The following is a 25,732-nucleotide window of genomic DNA, read 5'->3' as shown; positions in this document are numbered from 1 at the left end:
AGACACTGAGAACATTGCTTTTATCAGCATATTGCAAATACAGTTGAAGAGCCGAGTGTTCTGCTCCCGTTCTTTGATGACTGCTTAAACGGAAGTCTTTTTTAAAATATGTACATATTTGAGGGAGAAACTAATTAAAAAGGAGACAAAACATGCAGCTCTTTGCATAATCTTAAATAGTTCTTCTGGCGCTAGTTCATATGCAGGATCACACCAGAGGTCATAGCTCACTTCAAATATTCACTGCTATCACACCTTGAGTCCCAAAATTCTGCATTTTTCTTCAAATATGACCATCTGTGATGTAATCACACGCGACACACTGTTCGCTGGCTTTGAAGTTTGTCTCCCACGTTGAACCTGTGTGAACAATCCGACCAAAGAGGCGGCGTCAGTTTCTGTCTCACTGAAAGTAGGCCGCAAGGTTACGGGAGAGCAGGAAGATTCTGAGTCCTCTGTCTGCGGTCGCCATTTCATCGCCGCATCCTGCAGCCTTACAGGGTTACTGGTAACAGGCTGCAGGGGACGCTCCACTCAAATTACACTTGCATGAGCATATTATTTCCCAAATGTCCACTGTAAAGATCAGGTGGCGTCCAAGGCAACCCGACAGCTCAAGTAAGTAACACTGACCCACATACTCTAGCAGCCCGGGAGTGATACGTGAACAATGTGTGGACGAGACAATAAAGACAGGAGATAAGGAGCGCACACCCCTCGACTCAATGGATGGATCAATTCTTCGAGAGGTTGAAAAGAAGGAGCAGGAAAACCAGGATTGATGCAGCGACCCGAAAGCAGGCATGGACATACATCATTACAGCGAGTGTTGTTGTACAACTGTGGACAGAATCTGACTTCCGACTGAAATAAGAAAGAAAGACAGAAAAGCGTGAAGCAAGACAAAAGAAAATCTATCAGAGTGTGTGTGTGTGTGTGTGTGTGTGTGTGTGTGTGTGTGTGCGCACACGGGCTGTGGTCCAACCATCATTCTTACTGTTGATGACACACAAGACTGTTCAAAAAAACCTCTCCATGTAGCTGTTCATTTGCGGGCCTTGTGTTGACAGAGATAAGAGCTTCTCATCAAACGGAGAGTCTCAAGGGTCAGTGAAGTTCCACATCAGTCACAGGACGTCACTGGCCACATCGGACTGAAATGCATCAGCGTCAGAAAACAAACAGCGTGTCACATTAGGGGGTGGGAAAATAGCAGCAATCATACAAGAAAATGGTTCTTCTGCACACTTACAGTTTTCATCAAATGGAAATTTGAAAAAAAAAAGATTGGATACATAGTAATGTAATGTCATCCTCTGCAGGAACTTGCCTCACTGTAGGATTTTACACAGAGCTTACATTTCTCAGTCAGTGGGTGATCTCTCTATGAAACTGTAAGGCCGAGGCTTTACCATGTGAGTTGCCTTGAGATAAAGAACGCTGGGATTCAAAATTGAATGGAATGGAAGAGAATTGACAATTTTTCTAAGGGGACGTGTCCTCCTCACACTTTTCTTTTCACACTGTCACAGCCTGCAATCTGAGTAATGTTTATTCCTTCCTTAATAATTACAAACCCATCTGCTTTTTTTGGGGGGGCCCCAGGACGTTCAAGGGGCCAGCCCTGGACTCACACCCTAACACCCTGTCAACTGAAATACTCTTCTGAGGTAAGTCATATATAACTACCTCACCACCTTGTAGTCACTCAGCTCTTTTTAATTAATGCAGAAACTCATTGAGTGCAAAGTGTGTAGATTTTCGTTTTCTTGAGCTAATCAGTCGCCCCGTGGTGCTAAATTTCCGTTTTCCCAATACAAACAAGGAGGTGACATCTGCTTGGGCACTGCTGCACGAACGCAGGTGCGACTTCTGCCAAGCAGAGCAGAAAAATGTTGGGTCACAAAAGGAAAAAACCTGGAAGCCTCCCTGCAGTAGTTGTCTTTGAGAGTGTGAGAGAGTGAACTTCAGTCACAGCCTCCTTGGCAGCTCGGAGACACTCTCTATGCTCCGAGAGATGCTTCCACCTGCACTGCGCGCGGGGGTTGCGGGTGAGCTGAAGATCACACCTGCTTCCCAGTAATCTAGTCGGAAATCCTCCAAATCTAAATGCGCATGTGAAGAGCCCCTGTGCTCACCTTGTCATTCAAGTGATGGCTCTTAGACTGTAATAGCATATTTATATTCCTCCAATCCTGGGGAATTTGCAAGCGACATGAGGATGGGGAGAGTTTTTTTATTTTTTATTTCTGTGCATGCACTGAAAAGGCTCATTATATCCAGAGATTCCAACGGTGAAAAGCTCAGTATGCAGGAGTCTCCGTTAATTATACAAACAATTTTTTTATCAATGCAGTGGAAATTAAGCGACAACTGGCCGTTCCCGGGCTCTGAACGGCTGAGCCGACAACAACAATCGGTCAAGGAGCTGTGATGGGCCGGCCACAGGCAGAATAAATGAGAGGAATGTGAATACAATTTGGATCGGTTTTTACTTTTCTCACAGCCGATTGTAGGTGTCCTTCACAGTCATGCAACTGGGCCCTGCGGTTGAAATTTGCATTGCAAATTTTTAATCTCCAGCGTTTTCACTTCACTATAAAAGGTCAGCCTCATGTTTACTGTGCAGAGTCAAATCAGCTCCTGAGCAACTTGGCTCAGGGTGATGAAAAGGAAAAGATCATTTTTTTTCGGGATGAATTTTGCTTCAGGCTTGGTTTGTCTTCACTGTACATGAGTGGATTTAGAGTGTGTGTGTGTGTGTGTGTGTGTGTGTGTGGGGGGGGGGGGGGTAGTTGTGTTTGCTGTGTCTGTCTAATATAAAAATAGACTTAAAAAAACATTTTTCATCACATTAGACAGACAAGACCACACACACACACACACACACACACACACACTCTAAATCCACTCATGTACAGTGAAGACAAACCAAGCCTGAAGCAAAATTCATCCCGAAAAAAAATGATTTTTTTTTCGGGATACACAAATGGCTAATCAGACAATTGTTAGTAAGAACAGGCAAGGCTTGTTCCTGCCATTCTTTCACCATTCATGCAAATGTTCATATGGATTCATTGTTTGATTGTGGATTACTGGTTGGTTAGATTATTGTGCGAGCGTGTGTATGCATGTTTGCGCCATTAAATCCTGCAAAACAACAGAAGGCATTGTGTTGCGGTGGGTCTTTGTTCTGGTGCCCCGTGCCAGCACGTAAATGCATTGTGCCAGCGTTTCACACATAACCAGCGTGGCACAAAATTAGCATCTCCCACAAAGAGACTAAAATAAATCAGAGGCGCAATAAATGGAAAGAGTTGAACGGGCTCCATTGTTCAGTCAACAACAGTTAACAACCTTGAACTGTTTTTGTTTATGTCTTGTTTTTTTCTTTTTTTTACAACGAATACGAGTCAGTCGTCGCCACCTAAACTTTACCGCAGGATCCAGTGTCAGTGAGACGGGCACCTCTTTAAAAAATTCATGGAGAACACCACATCGAAAACAAAAAAACCAAAACATAAACCGAGTGTACCAGTTTACGCTTCCTCTGGTGCGTTGTAATACTAATGTGATTTCCCCAGACGTTACGAGATAATGAGGCAGCCCGAGTGACAAAGAGTGGTTTTGTTTTGCTTTCAAGAAATAGTTTGAGGCCAATCGCACAATTCCACTGAGAGTCTTCAACATTTAATCAATAGGGAATATATACATACACACATGTATTTTGATTGACATATTCAGTGCAGTAGTAATGGGAAAATAATGGACATTTTTACCTTCACAGGAAAATTCAAAGATCGTTGTTAATGAGTTTAAATCGACATCATTTTTATTTTTATTTTTGGGCAATATGGACTCTTTTGCATTTTCGGGGGGTTGACAGAGAGACAGACAGAGAGAGAGAGAGAGAGAGAGAGAGAGAGAGAGACACATGATCACTTATTTTTGTGCTAATATTTTAAATAATCCAAATGTGTTTTAGACAGACAGGAGGCTTTTAGGTATAACCTAGAAAACAATGGCCTAAATCCCTTATGATCCCTTATCATCTCACACACACACACACACGCACGCACGCACACACACAGGGCGAAACATGTGAACACTCAAGATCTGAAAGGGCTGTTATCAGATGCCCCTGGTGCAACACTCCACATTTAAAACAATCCCCTTTGGTGATTGCTTGCTCTTTAAAGAAACCCTTTACATTTGTTTTCTCTCTCTCACTGCAGTGCCAGGAAACTGGAGAGGCCAGGGAATTATGTACTCTGAACATTTTGTCTGAGTGTACTGCATTAATGTGACAGCTCCTCGGGATGCTGGGGGCTAGTTAGTGTCCTCTTTATTTCCTCCGTAAGCCCTCGGCTGGGCGTGGTGGAATCTCTCCTCTTTATCCGCCGTTTAGCTGTTTTTTTTTTTTTCCCTCCGAACAGCCCACCTGATGTCGGTCAGTCCAACACATCCATATTTCATACAGCAGAAGAGCCATTAAAGCAATCCGTGGGGATCCTCTTCATGCGCCTGTGCCTCCAAGACCAATCAGTGTATTGGGAGCTAGGGGTAGCTGATTATCTTATTTTGCAGGTTTCAGTACTTAACACTGAGGTCCAACGAGGGCCAGGACATTCACGGCACGTGAGTTGCTCCTGGATGCAACTGTATCGGAGCTTTGGGCAACTTTATCAACTCCTTGACACTCCAGCAAGCCGGGTCGAACCTGTTGCCAAATTTCAGTACGTCTTCGTCCTTTTCTCTTGTAACTTTAACGTAAAAGGTGTGCTTTTCTTTGGACATATGAACCACGAAGCACAACTATAACCTCAGTTTAGTTTGCCCATGTATGTTTTTCTATAGTTTCCATCAAATACTTTCTTTTCATAACTTCTACATGCGTCATGAGCTGGTGAGGATGCTGACTTTTTGTTTTACCTGAGACATGCAGCCTCAGACTTTCAGCCAGATTACACGGAGCCATCAGAAGGGCACTGATTTTATGTTTCTGATGACAATCGTTTTCTGATGACAATGTTAAAGAGCCAATAATAAAGAACTAATCAGGGCTGATAGAATCTGGTAGCGGCGGTCTGTCGACTGTCTATGAATTTCATGCAAGCTACCTTTAATAGGTGGAGCTCCAAAAGATGAAAAGAGGATTGCTGCTTTTCAGAACATCACCTGAACAATATGGATGATTATATATGTGTCGTTTTACATTAGAGCATTTCCCCAAATGCCAACCAATTACTTTTTCATATCATCATTGAATTAATTTTTTTTCATTTCACAAGATCTCACCTCAAAGATTCATTTTTTTTTTTTTCCTTGAAGTTATTGATTGAACTTCTGCTTGTCCACACTCCCTACAGCTGTTATTTTCTCATGCCCCGGACCAACAGATCTTTACAGTCCGCCGGATAAAAAGCCTCCAAGCACTGAACCCCAGTATCTTCCCATCGCTGCGACTTCTGCTCCGCTGTAACACCCCCCGACTTCAAACAGCGTCAATCCCAGGTCTCACCCTGTGCCTTGGGCCTGTTCTAGATGAGCTCTCAATGAGACTGAGGGAGACGTGCGATGATCTCCAGACGGTCTGGATTCTCCTGCGGGAGTCAGACCTGCGTTCAGCCTGTCTTGAATACCAGCTCCGTCTGCTTATTTATAGATGCCCCATTTATCCTCAGAGCTGGAAGACAGACAGAAAGTGAAATAAGACATCTTGGTGAAGGGGCTCTTCCTAATGGATTTCATTTACTGCTGGATGCAGGACCAAGTCGCCCTTCACTACGAAACATTTTAAACATAGATCTCACAAGATAAATATAAATATATATATAAATATAATGGATTTAATTTATTGCTGGATGCAGGACCAAGTCGCCCTTCACTACGAAACATTTTAAACATAGACCTCACAAGATATATATAAATATATATATAAATATATATATATAAATATATATACATATATATATATATATAGGCAAAGAAATAATGATTCTGTAAAAATCTCAATTTTTGGAATCACCTGATACATGTTAAAAGAAAGAAAAAAGGAAAAAGGAAATGAGGAGAACCGGACGCTTGGTTAGTCAGTTCTAAATATCTGTCTCTTAATCTCCTGACAGCTGAGCTCTCCTTTCATTCACCATCTCGCAGACAGTCGACAGCATTCGCTCGCGGCGTTTCACTTCAACACGTCATTCCCTTCTAAAGAAAGTCAGAGGTTAATTGTCCGCTACTTTCCATTCTCCCCCTCATCCTCAGCTGCAGAGCTCTGACTGGCTGGTTGAGCAAGAGTCGCCTCTGTATCCCTGAAAGAGACCGTCCCTCCTTCTCTCCACTGAAGGATCTTTACACAAACTGGACTCGTCAGTCAAATGTAGATCAATGACAGTATCCATTTGTTATCCAGCTCATCACTGGGGATTACTGTGCACTCTGGGAAGTCCTCACGTTTGCTTCCACATCTGGTCTATATACATAGATTTTTAATGGTTGATAATCAAATGTTTGCCATGTTTTGCCAACACGTTTCCTTTTTTGGGGGCGGGGGATTTTGACATACTGCATCGTCTCCCGAGCTATTATTAGCAAAAGTTAGCTTCTCTTCTACCCTCCGCCGCAGAGGCCCATGTAATTGCTGCTATCTTTCCATCCGAACAAAGCCAGAAATACAGTTCATCTATTATTCATTGCGGCCACAGACTCTCCAGAGACGCCCCAGTAAAAAGATTTCCTCCTGTGGACTTTAAAACAAACACCCTGCAGCCTGAGAGCTCCGGCAACAGAGACAATAAAGACTTGTGTTTGCTTTTCGCTGCGTGTGCTCCTAAAAAAAAAAAATACAAATACAAATAAAAAATCTCGTTAAAGCTCATCAAGACAGGTGGCATATTAAAGAGACATTTTGCCGGAAGAAAAAAGAAGTTGTTCCCACCGCACACTGCGGGGAGCTGCTTATGCGGCGACAGTTCCTGTCGGTGTGGAAAAAAAGTTTCAGCCAAGCACCCTTTAAGTTTTCACAGAAGTTTTGCCAGGTTTCAAAGAACGCCCATTTCAGAGCTGAAACGGTCCCCGGCGAGGCTCGAGAGCTGCCTGTGTCAGCGTTTCTCTGAGGTTAAGTGAAGAGGCACTTCTCATTATAGCGGCGCGGGGAGCAGCGGGGCCGAATTAACTCGGAGAGAGTCTCCTAATAGGCTTTTCATCCTGCAGCGCGGTGCATAACACTGGGCCACCGAGCTCTGTCTGTGGAAAAACATACAACATGTGACTTTGCTGTTCCAGCTCTTGCGAACCTCCAATGTGCAGGAAGTGTACGTAAAAGGAAAACATTCTTTTCTTTAATTCCTCAGAGAGCACAGCGACTGGCCCGAGCACCGACCGAGCACAGACAGTTTGTTACTTTGGAAGAAAATTGGCTGCAAAAGCATTCCAATCAATACCAGAGATGGATTTTATAATGACTGCTACTTCATAAATGGATATGACCCAGCACACGTGAGTAACATGGCGCACAAATCAATATTAGACCTGCATTTGAAGTAACGGGACAATGTTCTCTTTCCCTCATTATCCCTCTATAAATAGTTTTTAATTTTCATTTTTACCAGCAGTGCTAAGTAAAAGAGCATAACTTACCTGCAGACGTGCGGTGATATGCAGTGCCATTTCAGCATTTTGTATTGACGCCACCTGTCATCGTGACATGGCAGGCGGAGGTCATCTGACCGTCGCGCCTTCTGCCATGATGCTCGGGAGAACTCCCCTTGTCGCTGGTTTGAAGAAAGTCCCCTGCAGGTAAAGAGAGCATCTGCTCAGATGAAACACAATCAGAACGCAGCCGGAAAAAGCAATCATGCTGATGTAGTCTCGGCCTTAGAAAAGGAACCCCTGCCGCGGAATGATAGAGACCCTGGGGCGGGATCCATTTTCAAAGATCACTCTGCTATTCTTCTGGAGAAATTGTATTTTGGTAATACTCCACATTGTTTGGCGGGCGGGGGTTTCGACGTCATGCACTAGAGCCCCACAGAGGGACGAGTTAAAACCTGGACAACACACCAACTGAGTGACAGTAATGGCAAAAATGTTTTTGAGGAAACTTTTGGGACAATGTTGAACGAATAAAAGCTGAAGAAAGTCTTCAGTCTTCCTTCAGTCTTCTAGGAATCGGTCTATTCATATCATAGGACACATTATTTCACATGAGTTATAATGGGTATTTCCAGTCCCCATTGATTCTGCTGAACAATACGCAGCCATCTGACTCTTTGGTCATAACCCTAATCATTGAACTGTCTTGTGCAGTAAAAGGACAATTATTGCTGCTTCAACAGTTGCAGTTGGTATGAACAGATTCTGGGCTGCGCCGTTTTAATGATGTGTCTTCTAGAAAAATCTACTACCAAGGACAATGGTGCAAAACCTTAGACGTTATCTACCTGGTCTCGTGTTGCTTTTATTCCTGCAGGCTTGGTTGCATATTGAGCTTTTTGCGTTCACAGATTGTGTTTAGTTTTTTTCTTTTCCAAATTCTTCTTCTTGGTGACAACGTTTCTTTATGCTACTGACCAAGACTTTCTTTGGATGAGATGCATAATGTCTACAAAACCAAACAGAACGTCTAGTTTCCTTTGACTCATGGATGATTCCGTCTATACTGCTGCAGCATCAACACATGGCAACACATTCATGTTGTTGTGGCTGCAAAGGCCTGATTCCTTGAGAGAGTCCAAAAAGTATAACCAACAACGTGCTGTTGCAGAAGGTGGCGTGCAGAGAGGAGGGCAGCTGGTTAGAAGGAACTCAGATAAAAATATAAAAGATCTACCAGAGCATCTCACTGTGCCTTGAGACCTGTAGGAAGTGTATAAGTCAAAGCTCACCGTCAGTAGGTTCGTATCAGAGAAGTGCCACGAAAAGCTGTCAGACTGACTCCAAAGCTCGTATAGTCATCATGCAGCCCAGACAAACATCTATATAAACCTGTCTAAGGTGGTTAATTTAAGTCTGTTCCTTCATCCATTGTGCGGTTGTGTCAGTATACAGTAGAAGCTTTTCCCAAGGGCCTGCCTGGTGAAAAGTCGACTGCACTGTAATTGCTTCTGAAAAAAATGTATGTGACGTTCTGTGCTTGTTTCTTTTTAATCTTAGATGATGGTTTAGGTGATATATTTTAATGACATCTACCCCTGATCAAGACAAAAATTACACAGCGCCGTATGCTTTTTCTATCTCCCCTCGGCTGCTGCCACATTCGTATTCCACCTGAGAGACAAAAAACACTGCTGCCATTCCCTGTAAAGTGATAAAGAGAAAGTGCAGCAGGTTAATATCTGTTCTTATTCCCCTTCTTCCAGGCACATTTCCATGTCATCACTCTCTCTCTGTTGTTACCCGGTGTTGAGCTGCCAGTCACCGCTTCGGAGTTCAGGGCATTAACTCCTGAACTAGATTGCATTGCCGAAGGAAATACCTTTTTTACACAGGAATCATGGAAAGCGCGTTTGGTGTCAAGATGAGTGGATTTACGCCTAAAATAAGGTGTCGGCTGACATTGTCCCTTGCTAATACAGTATATACCTTCTTGTCGTTGTGCTTTTAAACAAGAATAAGAAGAGGAGATGGAAGGGGATAAAAAAGGCACCCTGTGAAGTTTTTGATCACTGGGAGAAATAGTCACAGCAAAGAAGAAAAAAATATGCAACAAAGATGGATGTTATCAAAACAGTATTTAAAAAAATAAGAAATGTAATTAAAACTGAAATATGTTTATTTTTAAAGCCTTTATTCGAACTCAAGGATACACTCAATATTCTTTGGTGACAAACAGTGAGCGTAAATACGACTTTAGTTAGTACAAGAGAACTCATCGACAAAGTCAATTTGCTCGCTCCTCTGTAGCCTTCAATCATATCACACCGTCTCGCAGGGGAAGGAGTCGCTGACAACATGCTGCACAAAAAAACAGTCGCGGGGAGTATTTTTTTGGAGAGCATTTACAAGAAAAACTGAGACCACATCATTGTCCTTTTGGGCACGTCACATGTTGCAGGGATTTAAGCCTGTACTGTACACAAAGGCTAATCCCGTGTAATTACTGAGAGAGCTCCCAGGCAAATGGTGCTCCGGCAGGCGGATCATTCCCTAATACAATTTGAGGCCTTTGAATGGAGATGTTTTCACATGTTGACAGTTTGTGATCATTGTTTTAACTGATCAAATCCCTCCGCACGCTCTCCGGTCTGCGTGCATGCGAGAGCATCTTCCACGCAGGTACAATAAAAATGCTTGGGCATTCGGAAAAAGAATTCAGAGGGCAACGCGAGTGAGAGACTCGCTGTGGCTGAACATCAGCCAGTCTATTTGTGGACCTGGAAGAGAAGAGGTGGCCCAGTTCCACATTAACCTCCTGTTTTGTAGGTTGCTGCAATCAGCAGCTGTACAGATGGTGTTCATGAAATGAACGTTATGTTTCTGCGACGGACCCCCACACTGACTCACATGCATTTGTCTGACTCTGAAACAGGGTGTCTGAATCGGGTTCATTTAAAGAGATTGCTGACTCGAATGTGGTTCGTATAAAAGTAAATACTGTTTTTTCTTTATTTTATTCATATAGTTTTAAAAGCAAAAGTTCTAAAGCAACACTTGTCTCTGTCTCTAGTTTAATTCAGTTTAAGACGCTTACCTTCAGGAGCTCACAGACTGAGACTGATCATGCCTGACAGCTGTGGGCATGAATTGGATTTTATTGGCATAAAGTGCATGATTGCATTATGTAGAGTTAAGAAAGTATTCGGAATATTGATATCAATTATTAAACACCCGCAAATGTAGAAAGGTTTAAACATTGCAGACGCCACTTCATTCAGATAAGTGGGTCAGAAGATATGGTAGGACAGGCAAAAACAAACATGTCACAACCTGAGCACGTCGCACGGTGCCCCGACGGAAGACAGAAATAGCTCATGGGAGAGAAACAGGTCCAATGGCCGTCTCCTTCATGTGCAATGGTTGGATTGAAAAGAGCTGTCATATTTACTTTCCCCTCAACAACGAGATGAGTAAATTAAATATAGAAGATAATGTGGACTAGGCCGAGGTGACCTTGTTCATCTCAATGCCGAGATTATTACTATGGTGTATTATAGAACCCTGGAAAAAAGAAATACTCACTGTTTCTCCTCCAGTAGGATGGAACGTGGCTTCACTTGAAAATGAGGATGACGGTGAGGTCAAGTACAGAAGCAAACATTCCGTTTACCACGGCCAGGACCTTCAGAATCTTTCTGTTATCCCTTCAGCTTATTAAAGCTGACACGCCTAAACTAAATAATAACTATAATAATAACATGACTACATTACTCAAAACTGCACTCATCAGTAGTAGTGTGTCTGTGTGAATGAATCCGAAAAGAATTATCACCTTTATAATTACAACGTTATTTACCTCAGGAGTTATGAAAAACCGACACTGCCTCTAAAAGGAGAGTGAATATGAAACTTAAATGTATCAGGTGGACACAAACACAAATGGATGCTGGTGTTGCTCCATGTGTGCTGGATGTGTTAAGAAAGAGACTGTTTGGTAACTAGTTCGCCTCTCATGGTGATATACAGTATCAGACTTTAAATAGAGATTTGTTACAATAAAGTAGCCTTACGTTTTGCAGTGATACAAAACCTGGTATTTAGCATCTGCTTATATTTCCGATTGTTTCTTCGCATTGGATTTTTTGCAAGAAGAAAATAAGTCAAATTAAGTTGATCATAAACACACATTATTTTGAATGTAATAATCATAATGATATTTGCAAACAAGTTTCAAAAGATAACACGGCGCCACTCATAATTTGGCCGTCATTTACTTTCATGCAGGTACAGTAAGCAGGATTCATGTGAACTGAAAACCACATTTTCAGCATAAATTGTACAAAACAAAAACAAGTGACAGTAGCTATGCCACACTTATTTCTGGGTTTTTCGCGACCACAAACTGCGATGTTCTATTTCAGGGCACATCTGAGCCATGTCTGTGTAATCCTCCACTACATCAGGTCAGCGGCTCGTGACTGCGCGGACAAGCTTTTCCTGCAGCTACAGTCCACAATACACATGCTGCACCTGCTTCCACACAAACTCAAAAAGGACAACACAACCAGTTCTCACGCACACTTACAGTCCACTATTGTTCGGACAATGATGATCCTCGGAGTTTCTTGTAAACGGCGTATTCAATTTGGATAATTGTGAATTTGGCCTTATTCCTTATACACTCTTTTGATGGGATTTTTGAATATACATCACAGTTGAGGTTTTTGCGGCAGTTTGAGACATACATCCTCTTACAGGGTCATCAGCTCTGTGTGTGTATATGTGTATGTGTGTGTGTGTGTGTGTGTGTGTGTGAGTGTGTTTGTGTGTATGTGTGTGCGCGCGCATGTTTGTGTGTGGTGGGGGGTTACCATTGTATTGACAAAACTGTAGTGACTAATCTTAATCTTTCGACGTAAATACAAAACACAGACAAATAAATGGAATTTCAACAAAGATATGTCTCAATGGGGATATTTTTAGTTGAAAAGTAAACTTGTCAATAAGCTTTGCTGGATAAACTATGTGATCGTGTGACTGTTTCTCAACTGCTATTGTACTGTAATTATGAATCAACATACAGTATAAACTGATGCTGATACATTGGCGCATGGATGATCTAGTGCACGCATGCCTCTCAAATTAGATTTTGTTTGGCTTTTTTTGTTTGTTTGAAGGAACCTGACCCAATCAATTATTTTTCTGCTCCCTTCCACAACACAAAACAATAACCAGATAACAAATGTACTTAAGTACACAAAGCCAAGTAGGGCCCTAAAATTGCAACGTAGGAAAATAATCGTGAAATATTAAATAAAGAACGTAATAATTGGCTTCTCCTGCTTTCTGCTTCTAACGTTGTCATAGATGTTTCAGCAGCAGCCACTGCACCGTTGAAGGACAAAAACAACTGCAATGAGACGGTGGTTGGCACAATTATCCACACTTTAATTGTTTTGGACGTTCCACATTGGTGGCGTCATGCGGTTTACAGCAAATACTTTCCGCTGTGGCATGTAGTACAATACAGTATGTACTTTATGTGTGACCTTGTGTGACCTTTCCCATAACACCAAGGCAAAAGGACTTTGTCCAGACCACACACCCATCACACACAAACACAGAATTACAATCATGTGTTACAATCCCTAACACTAGTTCTGACAGCGTCACACTCTGTGGTCAGGTACTACTAAACTTTAACACGGGGCAAGTACTGACTACAACACACAGTCTTGGACATATACACTTCATCAACCAAAGGCCCCGGTGGGTGATTGCACTCGGTGCAGTGTTGCAGGGCCAGTTGTAGGGTCAGCACAACCCACTTTCATCTACAAGCATTTGTGCACTGGTGAGGCGGAGAAGACATTGTCAGCCTTCATTATCCCTCAGTGAAACACAGACGACAGAACAATAAATATTGAGAATGACGCTTAATCATGTTTAAATCTAAAGTTATGACATGTCATTTGGTGTCGATGGTTATGTGTAAACATACTATAATTTATTTGTATAGCTTCTGAGTAATGAACTGCCATTGTCCCACGATTCAACAGGCCCCAACTTATCATACTCTTATAACAGAACACACACACGCACGCACGCACGCACGCACGCACGCACGCACGCACACACACACACACACACACACACACACACACACACACACACACACACACACACACACACACACACACACACACACACACACACACACACACACACACACACACACACACACACACACACACACACACCTCCTCTTTTGCCACATCGCTCAAGCATTAAATCAGTTCAGCCACCTGCATTGATTCTGTCTGTTCTTAATGAGCTCCAACACTCCGGTCCTGTCAGTTCTGCAGGACCGGAGTGTTGGGGGCAACACCGACTGATTGAGACAACGCAGAAATGGAAATTAAATGTACCGCAACTGGCAGATGGGATAGGAAGAAGGGAGTAAAAAAGGGGGGAATAACTTCAATGCGCATGACTTGACTTTGCATGCAGGCTGTTTCATTTTCCCTCCAGGGATCAATTAAGTATATCCGATTCCGAAATATTTAAATCGACAAATAAAAATGAAATCAGAGGGAGATGATGCTTAGGTCCAGAGAGGATATCACGACAAAATGTGTGTTATGACATTGCCATGACCTCGTTCCTTGTCACGTGAAGACAGTAGGCGTCGTCTTCAAGGAATAAGTTGTCAAAAAGGTGTCAGTTGATGGATTCACATCCTCTCTAACGTTGCCTGGGGTACGGGGTGCCACAGAGCTCCATTCTAGGAAGAAGTGGATTGACTGACTGTCTAGTTATTCTAGGTGCCCCCACATAAACTGTACCAGGGAGAGATGGGAGAAATTGCATTACTGTGTGTCCCTACAAGCCACTACTCTTCCAAGAATGTGAAGCGTTGCGCTGAAAGTCTGCTGGCTTCAGCAATAATATCTAATGGCTTTTGGTGTGTAGGCCTCTGCCTCTTCAGCTGATGGTCAGAGGGTCAAGGGGAGTGTTCACGTTTTTAGATTTTACAAGTCTGCCCCAGGTTCACATTATATGTCGCATGAGTTTGGCGTCCTGCAATGGACATGAATGAACATCCCATGGTTACATTCAGTGTCAATGTCCCACATTTTCATTTAGTGCTCACCTTTTGTATCTGCAACTACAGTTTTTAAAGTTTAGGAGAGGAGTGAGGTTGTGGCTAATAATAATAATAATAATAATAATAATAATGCTAAGCAACCAAAACACTTAATGCAAAAGGTCACTTTGGGATATGCACTTGAGTTTTCTGGAGGAGTGTTAAACGAGAGGATCAACACTTTCATTATTGTATTCATGATCACTACTTGTGAGCCACATCATTTTTTGACTCTGATAATTTCTCCTACCCTTTATGTTTGTATATGACAATATAAGATAACTAGAAAATACGATTAAGATACATGAAGTTGGTAATGAATTTATTTTTATTGAAAAGAATGTATATTTTGATAAGGATAACTATATTAGTAATGAATTTAGAGATAAAGATAAAAGTTATATTAACTAAAGTTTAGATTTCAATCAATAAGGAAGCTGATTAATTATTAATTATAGATGGATTACTTGGGGAGAAGGGGTGAGATTAAAAAAGTTAATCTTCTTCTCACCCCTTTTCGAACATGAGCAAGTGTTGGACAGTTTCTTTTGCTATATGCTTTAATTGTTTTTTGAATATCACTCTTCTATATCTGTCTTTCTTTACATGTTCGGAATAAACACATTTTCAATTCAATTCAATTCAATATATGCTGAGCTAACTGGCTGTTGGCTCCATAAGACTCAAATCGATCATCTCATCTAACTCCGTCAGAAAACACAACAAACATATTGAAGATCTATTGATGGCGACATTACAACGGCAGTAGCAGCAGTCGTTTTCTTCTCTCTCGCTCTCCCCGTCCCTCCCCCAAGCTCCATTATTGACGACCATTATCCAAGGCTAACTCCATGCACATCATGACGTTCAAAACTGTCCAGAGTGGAGGTAATGCCTACAGGCTTGACGTCTCACACATGTGGCCACTGGCAGCCTGTGTCTTTCACATCGCAGGACCTCCCTCGTGCCCGCTGAGAGTAGGTTGGATACACAGACATGTGTTTTTGCTGCTGGCCAGAGGTCTTGGTGTTGACGCGTCTTAGAGTTTCCTACGCTGAGAGAGCAGCAGTGCTGTGCGCCGATGGCGACATGCTCATTAGCAAGACTGGCTCATTACTGTGACGACCCGCTCCTTCTACTAGCGCAGAGGTGAGAGGTGCCATGTTGCTCCCCGGGTTGACTTTCCCATATGGTACACAAGGTCAATCGGGCGTGAACTGGTGCAGTGGATTCTGCCTTCCTGCCCCGGGTTGTTGGTGTTCTGTAATGGGGGGAAGGGGGTCTGTTGCCATGGTAACTAATGCATACATGATCAATGATGTTATGTTGCTCTCACAATAAGGAGTATTGGCTTTGGCTCCCAGTGACCCTGTTAAGCTTGTAGAGCTCGTAATAGGGCAACGTCTGTGTGAAAGCCTATACGTGCTGAAAGCCGCGGTTGTACGAGTGTAGGTGAGGAGCCCGCTCACCTTTCACCTGGTCTTCACAAGAGACTTGTGAAATGAAGAAGGCCCGAGGTCCTGGTCACTACTCCGTATGTACTAAAGGGAAATTAGAATTGTCATGTTTGGCCGAGTGAGTGAATGCAAACCTCAGTGTGCTGCGCTGAGAAGAGTTGTAACGCCTATTGAATTATTCAGCCTGACACCACATTCATGTTTCTGACCAATCACGAGTCAGTTACAGCTGTCAATCATAATCCCACTTTTTACAGCATCAAATAGCTAATTAGATTCAAACTCAACAGCAAATTATCACTTATATACCAATGCGATAACAACAACATAATTTGCCAATAGTTTGGCCCCCATTCCCCCTCCGACATGGAGGGGGTATTTTATCTTTATTGTATTTAGCCTACAGGGGGGGCTCAAGATGTTTTGGCTTCACTTTTGGGGAAAACGATTCGCTATTCAAGGGAGGTGTGGGTATAATTCAAGTGTAGAATTAGGCTATAGGTGTTTAAAGGCTGCAGCTGTGCTCACCAAACCACGGTTGAGCTGTGCCGAACCGGACGAGAGCAACAGGATGCAACCATAAATTTTTCACTTCTTTGCCGATGTTGCGTTATGGACATTTATCAAAGGGAGTTTCTCGTGCTATCACAGCTGTCAATGAAGGGAAACAATGTGCTTTTCTATTTAGCCTAGTCAACTTTAATTAACCACGAAGATGAATCCACTGAAGCACTGGCCGCCGTCTTCCTCCTCCACCTCAGACGCTCACTTGCCTTAAACACACAGCATCAAACTCCCAGACACATTAAGTGTCTCAATATTTATCTGACAGCGTCTAAAGTACTTGCGGTAAACTAGCACCACTGAGACTGAAGGAGAAAGCAGATGCTTCGGGCACAGCAGCCTTCTAATGGAGCTGGCCGTTGAGGGGCCCCTTGGCCAAATCCCTGTTTTATCAACCAAGGTCTTGAGGCTACAGTCGCCACAACAACAACAAAAAAAAGTTGAAATCCTCACAGTGCCAAGGATACCCTCAAGCCTTCCTGCTGGGTGACAGGGTTCAAATGATCAACTCTCTGGTCAGACTGCAAAAGAAGCTCAGAAGACGAATATACAGAGCAAATAGCCTCAAGATGCAGGCATGAGAGGCCGCGATGCAACAGGTGTTTGCAACAAGTGTTGTCCCTCTAATATTGAATTCCAAGAAAATACTGTATCATGGTGAAGGAAATAAATCTGTCACTGAGAGTGTGTATATGCATCTTCTAGTTTATTATTGGAATTTGGGACATCTCATGTGACTTTGTGCATGTAAATATCAGATCATAAATGACTAATTAATGATAGATATATTATCTATATTTCCATGAAACAGGATATGATGTACAGGTGCAACATCCACATGCTGTGACTAAGCGCAGACAGAAAGGAAAAAAAAAACATTGTGGGAAATTGTCATAATGATGATTAAAGTGAAATTTGAGTCCTGACACTTCCCCATGACTATGATCAAAATCTACATAGGAGTCAAAGCTGGGACGTTTGCTGGCGTGATGAAAGTATGCAGGTGATGCTGCATAATGTTGCTGCATAGTGTGAGACTGCTGCAAACCTTATGGAGCATAAATATCCTTTCTTTTTGTACTTTGCATTGTGATCTACTAAAGTGAGGTAGCCTTTTGCATTATGAACAGAGCAAAGACACCCGTCTGTTAGTCACTGTTCAAGTGCCGAAGCTGACAACCTGATGGAGCCTTCTGCATTATGAACAGAGCAAAGACACCCGTTTGTTAGTCACTGTTCAAGTGCCGAAGCTGACAACCTGATGGAGACAAATAAGACACAAAGACGCAAAGTGGCCCATTGATCGCTGAACAGACACACCTGCAGAGTTTTGGTTATTTGCTATAGTTATATACACACACACACACACACACACACACACACACACACACACACACACACACACACACACACACACACACACACACACACACACACACACACACACACACACAGAATATTTAATTAATTTCCAGCGAGGATATTGAAGAGGTTGGACAGGCAGTGATTAATCAGCTGCAGCATTACCATATAGTGCACCCTATTAAAATATACATCATATTTTGTCTTTGCATATATGATGTTACATAATTACTCTCTCATCAGAAATCACCAGAAAGCCGTTCTGTCAATTAACCGACGACTAACGCTGCTGAGAAGAATAACTCCTCGAGAGCAACATGCTGTAATGAGACAACACTTTGTAAAACAGGAATATGCGCCGCGGTGGTAACCGAAGGTGATGATTCATTGAAATATATCCACCTATCTTCTATAATGCCATTCAAATACTTGGGCACACACGCACACACACACCTGTGTGCATCTGCGTACACTTGTGTGAGTCTATGTGAGAGTGTGTGACGCAGGCCCCTCTAGGCAGTGGACTTTGAAATGTGGCGAACACCCCACTGTGGAGCAAACTGTGACTGCTAGCCAATGCCACGCTTGTCTGCCTCTGTTCAGATCACTTCCTCCGCTGGCTCCCGCCATCTGGTGGAAGTAGCCTCGGCTCCTATCAGACTTGGAGAGGCTCCAAAAGATTGTCCCCGTCAGCTTTACTCCGCTACGTGGGCTCTCTCCCTCCTGTCGGCTATATTAGGGAGTTGACCAAGGCATCAGCATTAGGGGTTATAATCCTGCGAAATATGTCTCTCCTCAGTCACACTTCCGACTCTGCAGTTCCACTAATCGTTGTGAATCATTTTAGCGTCTTTCAGCTGATTGTTTTGGTCTTTCTGGCTTGCAATGTAGCTGTTCACACCGACTCATCCTCTGATGCAGGTTTAGGTTTAATATTGTAGTGAGACTCACTTTCATGTGAGCCCCCCCCACACCTATATTTATGTTCCTTTTGTAACTGTTTAATGACCTAAGCATTCCAGGGTTTGCCGAAATTTTATCATTGTTTAATATTGTGTTTTGATAAGACAAATGCATGAGATCCAGTTGGTGTGTTACATTGTTTTAATTGCTGTAAACGGAAATAATGTCCATCCATCATCTAGCGCTTTATCCATTTAAGGGTCACGGGGGGGGGGGGCTGGAGCCAATCCCAGCTAACATTGGGCGAGAGGCGGTGTACACCCTGGACAGGTCGCCAGCCTATCACAGGGCCACATACAGAGACAAACGACCATTCACTCTCACATTCACACCTACGGTCAATTTAGATTCTCCAATTTACCTAACCCCATTCTGCATGTCTTTGGACTGTGGGAGGAAGCCGGAGAACCCGGAGAGAACCCACGCATACACGGGGAGAACATGCAAACTCCACACAGAAAGGCCCTGGTTGGTTTGAACTGGGATTCGAACCCAGAACCTTCTTGCTGTGAGGGGAAAGTGCTAACCACTACACCATCGTGAAGCCCCTGAAATAATGTAATATTCCTAAATATCTCAACCATATAATTAATATAACATATGTGAAATGTAAACCAAAAAAATAAAACTACCAAAAAGCCTGGGTTTTCTTTAACTAATCACAGTGATAAAATAAATATGTACAAATATTTTAAGTTTAGGTTTCAAACCTGCTTCCCCTCGCAATTGGTGTGGTTCGCTCCGTTAAAAGGAACTCTCTATCTTGACATTTTGGAATTTGTCATTTGTTTTCGGTTTGATGCACAGAGCAAGCTCCATTTCATGGCTGGGGAAGGCGGCAGGGATTTTGTTGATCTTAGCAAAGCTCTGGCTGATGTCCGCGAACGTTTTATTTTTGGTTTCAGGGAGGACGACATAGAGGTAGAGAGATCCCAAGGTGCAGACCCCCACAAAAACGAGGAAGGCAAAGGACTCCAGCGTCTCCTGCACAAAGAGAAACCAAACAGGGAGGAGTTAGACAGATCAACACTGAGTGAGGATGAAAATGAACTGACATCACAGTTTCACTCTTTTCAAGGTCACAGGTAAACACAATTCATCATTGCTGCATCAAATATGAAGCAATGCTTTTAAGAAAACCCCCCCATTTAAGAAGTTAAACCATTTGACAATTACTGCCCCCCACCCCAAACCCTCCCCGCTTCCACAGAGCCAAATGCTATCATTTTTCAGCCATCCAAAATTCTCCAACTCCAGAGTGACATATTGTGGCATCTGTTGTGCCATTCTGAGGACATTCTAACCCCCACCCCCCGCAATTTTCCAATGAAAAGCTGTTTTGAGGTGTGCAATGTGGAGAACCTTTCCACTTTAGATTATTTGTGTGTGTCTGTGCGTTCAACTATATGGCAGTGCCCAAAGTATGAATGCAAACCTTGTCCAGTGTGTTATGCCAATAATAGAGATTAGTGACAGATTTAAAAATACACCGACTGACTACCCGGAGGGAGATTTAGAGATGGAGAGAGAGTTTGTGTGTGTGTGTGTTTGTGTGTGGGTGAGAGGGAGAGAGAGAGAGAGATTTTGCATCAGACAGAGAAACTTGACTGACCCTATAATCCCTCGCTTTAACGGGATGGAACTCGAAATGTAGTGCAATGTACCTGGAATCAGAAATACAGTGTCCAAACAACCATGACCTCTATGAGGAACTCACTTACTGCTTTGATTTCAGTGGTTACATCACCACTGCTGTTAGCCTCGGCCACTGTACTCCTCTGTTGAGTGTATTTCATAATGGCCCTGAAAAAACAGAGCATCATGCAAAGAGCCTGGCCCACTTTCTGTGCCGCCTATGTGACGTAACACACATCTGCAAAGTTAGCGAGTTCCTCAATTTAAAAAAAAAACCAGACAACAACAAAAAAAAAAACACTGGTTCTCCCAGTTGTCATCGGAGATGAGTCGTGGTACAAACACATTTCTGCATCCACTCTGTCATTAATCTAATTTTTGCACTCCCCGTGGATTGAGGAGAATGAGACAGTCCCGTCTTTGACACGGAGATAAGCTTATGATCTGCTGCGGTGGCTCTGCTGGGTTCAGTTTGGTGCGCACACACAAAACATTAGGCATGCACACAAAGACCCTTCAGTGGCTGGAGACACACACATTTAATCAGGAACCTTATTACCACGTGTCATGTTCGAGGAGGAGACACTTGACAGTGTGAGACAGGACATGACAGAGCATTTGGGACATGATAAGATAGGGCATGGATAGGACGGACACGGGACTGGGTGGGCAGGATGGGACAAGACTCTGCCAGGAATGACAAGAACAGGGTTACAATGGTATAAAATAGGACAGAGGAAGACAGGACAGTCAAGAACATAATGGGGCAGTCAAGGAAAGAACAATGCAAGACAAGATGGGATAGAGTAGGCCAGTGCAGGACGGGACAAGAGAGGAAGAAATTGGAAAGAGCAGCCCAACATGGTGGGATATAACAAGACAAGGACAAGGAAATTAAAGGGAACAAGAAAGACCAGCAGCTGAGTGAACTGGTTATATTCGCGAGAACGAATGAGCAGTGCAGTTGGATTTACATTAGATTGTGGAGGACCAGGCAATGATGTTCAGATAGGTGTATATATAGTGTTTATCAGCATTTAAATACCAATGCATTTATGCCTGGTAGGCTACAGATTGGATTTAATTCACCATATAATACCCTCCCCATATAGGAGTGTAAAAAGACATTTTTCACCGCAAGCTCACAGGAACAGTAGCCTACACTTCGTAGTGTTTGTGTCTCACTAGCGTGCTACTCTCATTATGACACTGCAGCACCCAGTGGACAAACAAGGAAAGGCAGTGCTTTGTATTGAAAATGTAGAATAATTGATGACAATTTTTCAACCTTCACACCACGCAAAGTCAACTAGTGGGTCGAAATTAAATCCTTGAGGGGCCGATCCTGGCCCACAGGCCATATGTTTGACACCACTGGTCTAGAACAAAACAGTGCAGATGGGAAGGGTAAAGAACAGGACAGTTCAAGACAGGACAGGACTGGACTGGAAAGGTCAGGAAAGGTCAGGAAAGGGCGGGACAGAGTTAAAGAGAGAAAAAATGTTTTAACACCGACTGTTTTCATAAATCTGATGGAGACATTTAAAAAATGTCCTTGTTCAGCAACTATAGGTTGCTGGGAATGACAGTGTCACGGTGACCGCTTCGGTGGGCAACAGAGTCATAATCGATGTGTTTGGGTGTGAGCCGTACGCCCCGGTGGTCAGGCCTTATTTGCATGCGTGGGCTTCTATACAATGCGCTGAATCTTCCGAACGGGAGACGCGCTCAAGGACAGAGTCTGCGGTGCATGAAAGACTGAGCTGTGGATAACATTACACAGCAAAGTATTACAGTTCCACAATGGGCTATTCAAAGTTTTAATGGTTTTATTGTCGAACAGCGCTGTCACACTGCAGGAGCACACCAACGGGAAGTCAACCAGTTGTTTAGCATCGCAGTTAAGGATCATAGCTCCAATAATCCTAATTTATTAATGAACGTGATTGACTTTGATGTCTCATTAGTCTTTAAATATGTCATAGACTAATAGAGCCTGTTGTTATATCCCCATTGTAAATTTAACATTGTCAATAAATCATCTAAAAGGATCATCGATTGTGTTTAGTTTAACGTTTGAGAGTACTCTAAAATGCCAGCAAGTCATTAAATCGCTATATGGAAATGACTCTCTGCACTAATTAAGACATTTCTAGACATCATTTTAACACATTCATTACATACTGTATGTCCTGTTAAAACCATCTCTCCCAAAAACATCAACTATTCACGAGGATAATTAAATGAGGCTTTAAACTGTTGAATTACGTACGGAGTAGGATATTTTCCTAACCCACCATGGAAAATTATCATAATTTGAAAATGTTCAGATATATGGTTTACACACTGCAGCATATTTTTTCTTCTATTACCTAACAATATCTTTTTTTTTTCTCTTTTAACTTAATGGATTCTTTCCATTTTTCCAGCCTTCTTCTCCCAAATGTGGACTTGTGCCTAGAGAATGAAACAAAGAGGTGAGCTTAGAGTAAGGAAAGAGCAGCCTGAAAAGAAAAGTGGAAATAATCAGCACAGTGCCAAGAAACGTATTGTATTGTAGATATGACTATCATACCAATGCCCCAATCTAAATGATATTGAGTATCTATGAAACTTAACTGAACTTAAATCCGTGCAATTACAGCGCAGAGAAAACTGCTGCCCTTTTACATGGAGACGTTGGGATTTTATTTGCAACCCTAGAGCATAACAATGCTCAGTACTGTCTGGGCAGAATTCAAAGAGAAAGACATCATTTAGAGCTCCAGAGCCGGATGAATTATTCAGCTTGTGAACAATTATTAATGCTGCCCCTGTGGAAAATGATTTGTGATTTGGCTACGTAAATAATACCGACTGGATTCGACTGCAAGGAGACACCAAGCGACCACAAAGAGACAGAAAACATCTACAAAGACACCAAAATGACACTAAGTGAGAGAGATAACTACCAAACAACCGTGGTTGCGTGTCATGCAGACATGTTGTGTCTTTCTCAGTGTCTTGGGGGGGGGCAACAACATTTATCTGTGTCCAGTTGTGTATTGTCTCATGGCATATCTATGGCTCTCGACAATTTGGACTAATAATTCACAGTTTATCGTTTATGTTATTTGAAACTTGTCGCTGATTGAGATTCGTCCTCCACCGAAAAAAGTCTTTATGAACACGGCCGCTCTGGACCCGGTGAGTCCAGAAGTTTGTGTATTTTAAATCGATTCGCTTAATCGTGCTGATTCTCTGCCATGTAAACCCAAACCCTTAGCATTGAAAAGTGCTCTATAAATGAAATGTATTATTATTATTATTATCATTACCTGCACAAGCTCACCAAGCATGTGCTGGTGAATCAAATGAAACCCAACAATGCTCTCTGAAGAAGTAGTTGAGTTTCTTCGCATTAGAGCGAATGAAACACATACGACATAGTTGGTCCATTCTAGTTAGAGGACTTGTTGAGTTGTCCCTATGGTGTTCATGGATTCAATTGAATACAGAATATAACTATCACTAATGTACAGTTTGTTATCACTAAGAATCAGCTTTTTAAACTTCTCAACACATTTTATTTTTTACTACAGGCATCTCGCTCAGGAAAAAAATCCTGAGTGACCTCAGAGTTGACGAGATGTGAAGGAGACAATTAGGAGGTTTATAATTGGTGTTCTGTGGATCTGCTGACACTCTCCTCTGGAGATTTCACCCACCGCTGTGGATCTTGCACTTCCCCTGACAGCACAAAGAGCACCCACTGATCATTAAAACTAATGGACACTGATGAGATATCTAATGTGATGACACACGCTGGAAGTGCTGGACGCGGTGGGGCTCAAAACCATTTCTGTAGACACCGTGTCTCTCCTACCTGTTTATATTGTCAGTGCTAATCAAGCACAGAGGGGAAGTAAATGCTGTGAGATTGAAAATTTGATCCGTCGAAAATGAGGAACCGGGAACAAAACAAACAAACAGGGGCTTCATCGTGAAAAAGAGGACGCTTCAATCACTCACATGTTTACTACTAGAAAATCAGTAGAAATAAGCTTGAGGAGAAAATTATAATTATAATTATTATCTAATTATACAACAAGAATACTGTAGAATGTTGTTCGACACTCTTTTGGTGAATTGTAACTTCTTTTTCAATACTGCAAAATAACTCTGTGGATTGAGACTGTTGTGTGTTTACATTGGCAAAGCGACCACAATAAGTAAACTCAGGCAGGAGTGTGCCTATTTGATTATCTGGACTTTATCTATCTTATTTTTTAGCTTACAGCTACAAAACATTGGTCTGACTGTAGGAATCACGACATCAGTGGGTCCGTCCATCACCGTGGTCCCGTCTGACATATGTCAACACCAATTGGATGGATAGTCACAGACTTCGAATAGATATTTGTGTTTTGTGTCCGGGAGGATTGAAGCCCACTCACTTGGTAAACCCTTGACCCTTCCCTGTGACCACGAGTTGACATTTGTGATTTGCAGTCACACATCTTCACAACTGTTGGACAGACTGCCGTTAAAACCTGCTACAGATATTCAAAGGTCCAACGAGGATGAATTGCAATAACATTTAATGTTCACACGCTGACGTTAGCATTCAGTTCAAATCTCTGCTGTGCTTAAGTGCATGGCTGTACACACGATGGTTCTCTATTGTAACGATGGCAGAAAAAAGGTAGCGGCACCAGGCGCATGCTTCAAAAGGCTCTTTAACAATCATGGGAATCTTCCATTCCTTTTAAAATCCTGCCGCAGTCTGCCTGCTAAGTATTCTGCTCGTGCACATAGTAAGAGTGCACCGGAGAATAAATAACCATGCTATATGAAGACCCGAGCTGATTAGTTCCTTTGTGTCAAAACCTGTATTGTTTACTCAGGCTTCCAGTCTTCCTCTTCTTTTTCACAGGCACATTTTCGCGGCTGCTGCCTCTGCGGTCGGCAGAAATGCGTATCACCTCAGCCCCAAGCTTGTGGCAGAACCTCAGACACAAGCCAT

At 42.6% G+C, this 25,732-nt stretch overlaps 1 protein-coding gene across 13 annotated transcripts in view; it reads right to left on the bottom strand.

The window, feature by feature from the left end:
• Window positions 1-3,668: 3,668 nt before the first annotated feature.
• The window catches only part of slc2a9l2 (solute carrier family 2 member 9, like 2), a 105,096-nt gene continuing 83,032 nt past the window's right edge, over window positions 3,669-25,732 (bottom strand). For 8 of the 13 annotated variants that reach the window (XM_035630513.2, XM_035630515.2, XM_035630508.2 and 5 more), the window contains exon 13: window positions 19,504-20,076. In XM_035630513.2, coding sequence (XP_035486406.2) covers window positions 19,837-20,076 — 240 coding nt within the window. In that variant the 3' untranslated portion in view covers window positions 19,504-19,836. Of the gene's footprint in view, window positions 7,249-7,641; window positions 7,795-19,503; window positions 20,077-25,732 lie in introns of those variants that run through there. The other 5 variants (XR_004793375.2, XM_035630517.2, XR_004793374.2 and 2 more) reach the window with 3 other exon arrangements.

Source organism: Scophthalmus maximus, chromosome 6, assembly GCF_022379125.1.
Source record: "Scophthalmus maximus strain ysfricsl-2021 chromosome 6, ASM2237912v1, whole genome shotgun sequence".
Taxonomy (NCBI): Eukaryota; Metazoa; Chordata; class Actinopteri; order Pleuronectiformes; family Scophthalmidae; genus Scophthalmus; species Scophthalmus maximus.
Note: the sequence above shows the minus strand (reverse complement) of the source record. Positions and strands in the feature narration are given on the sequence as shown.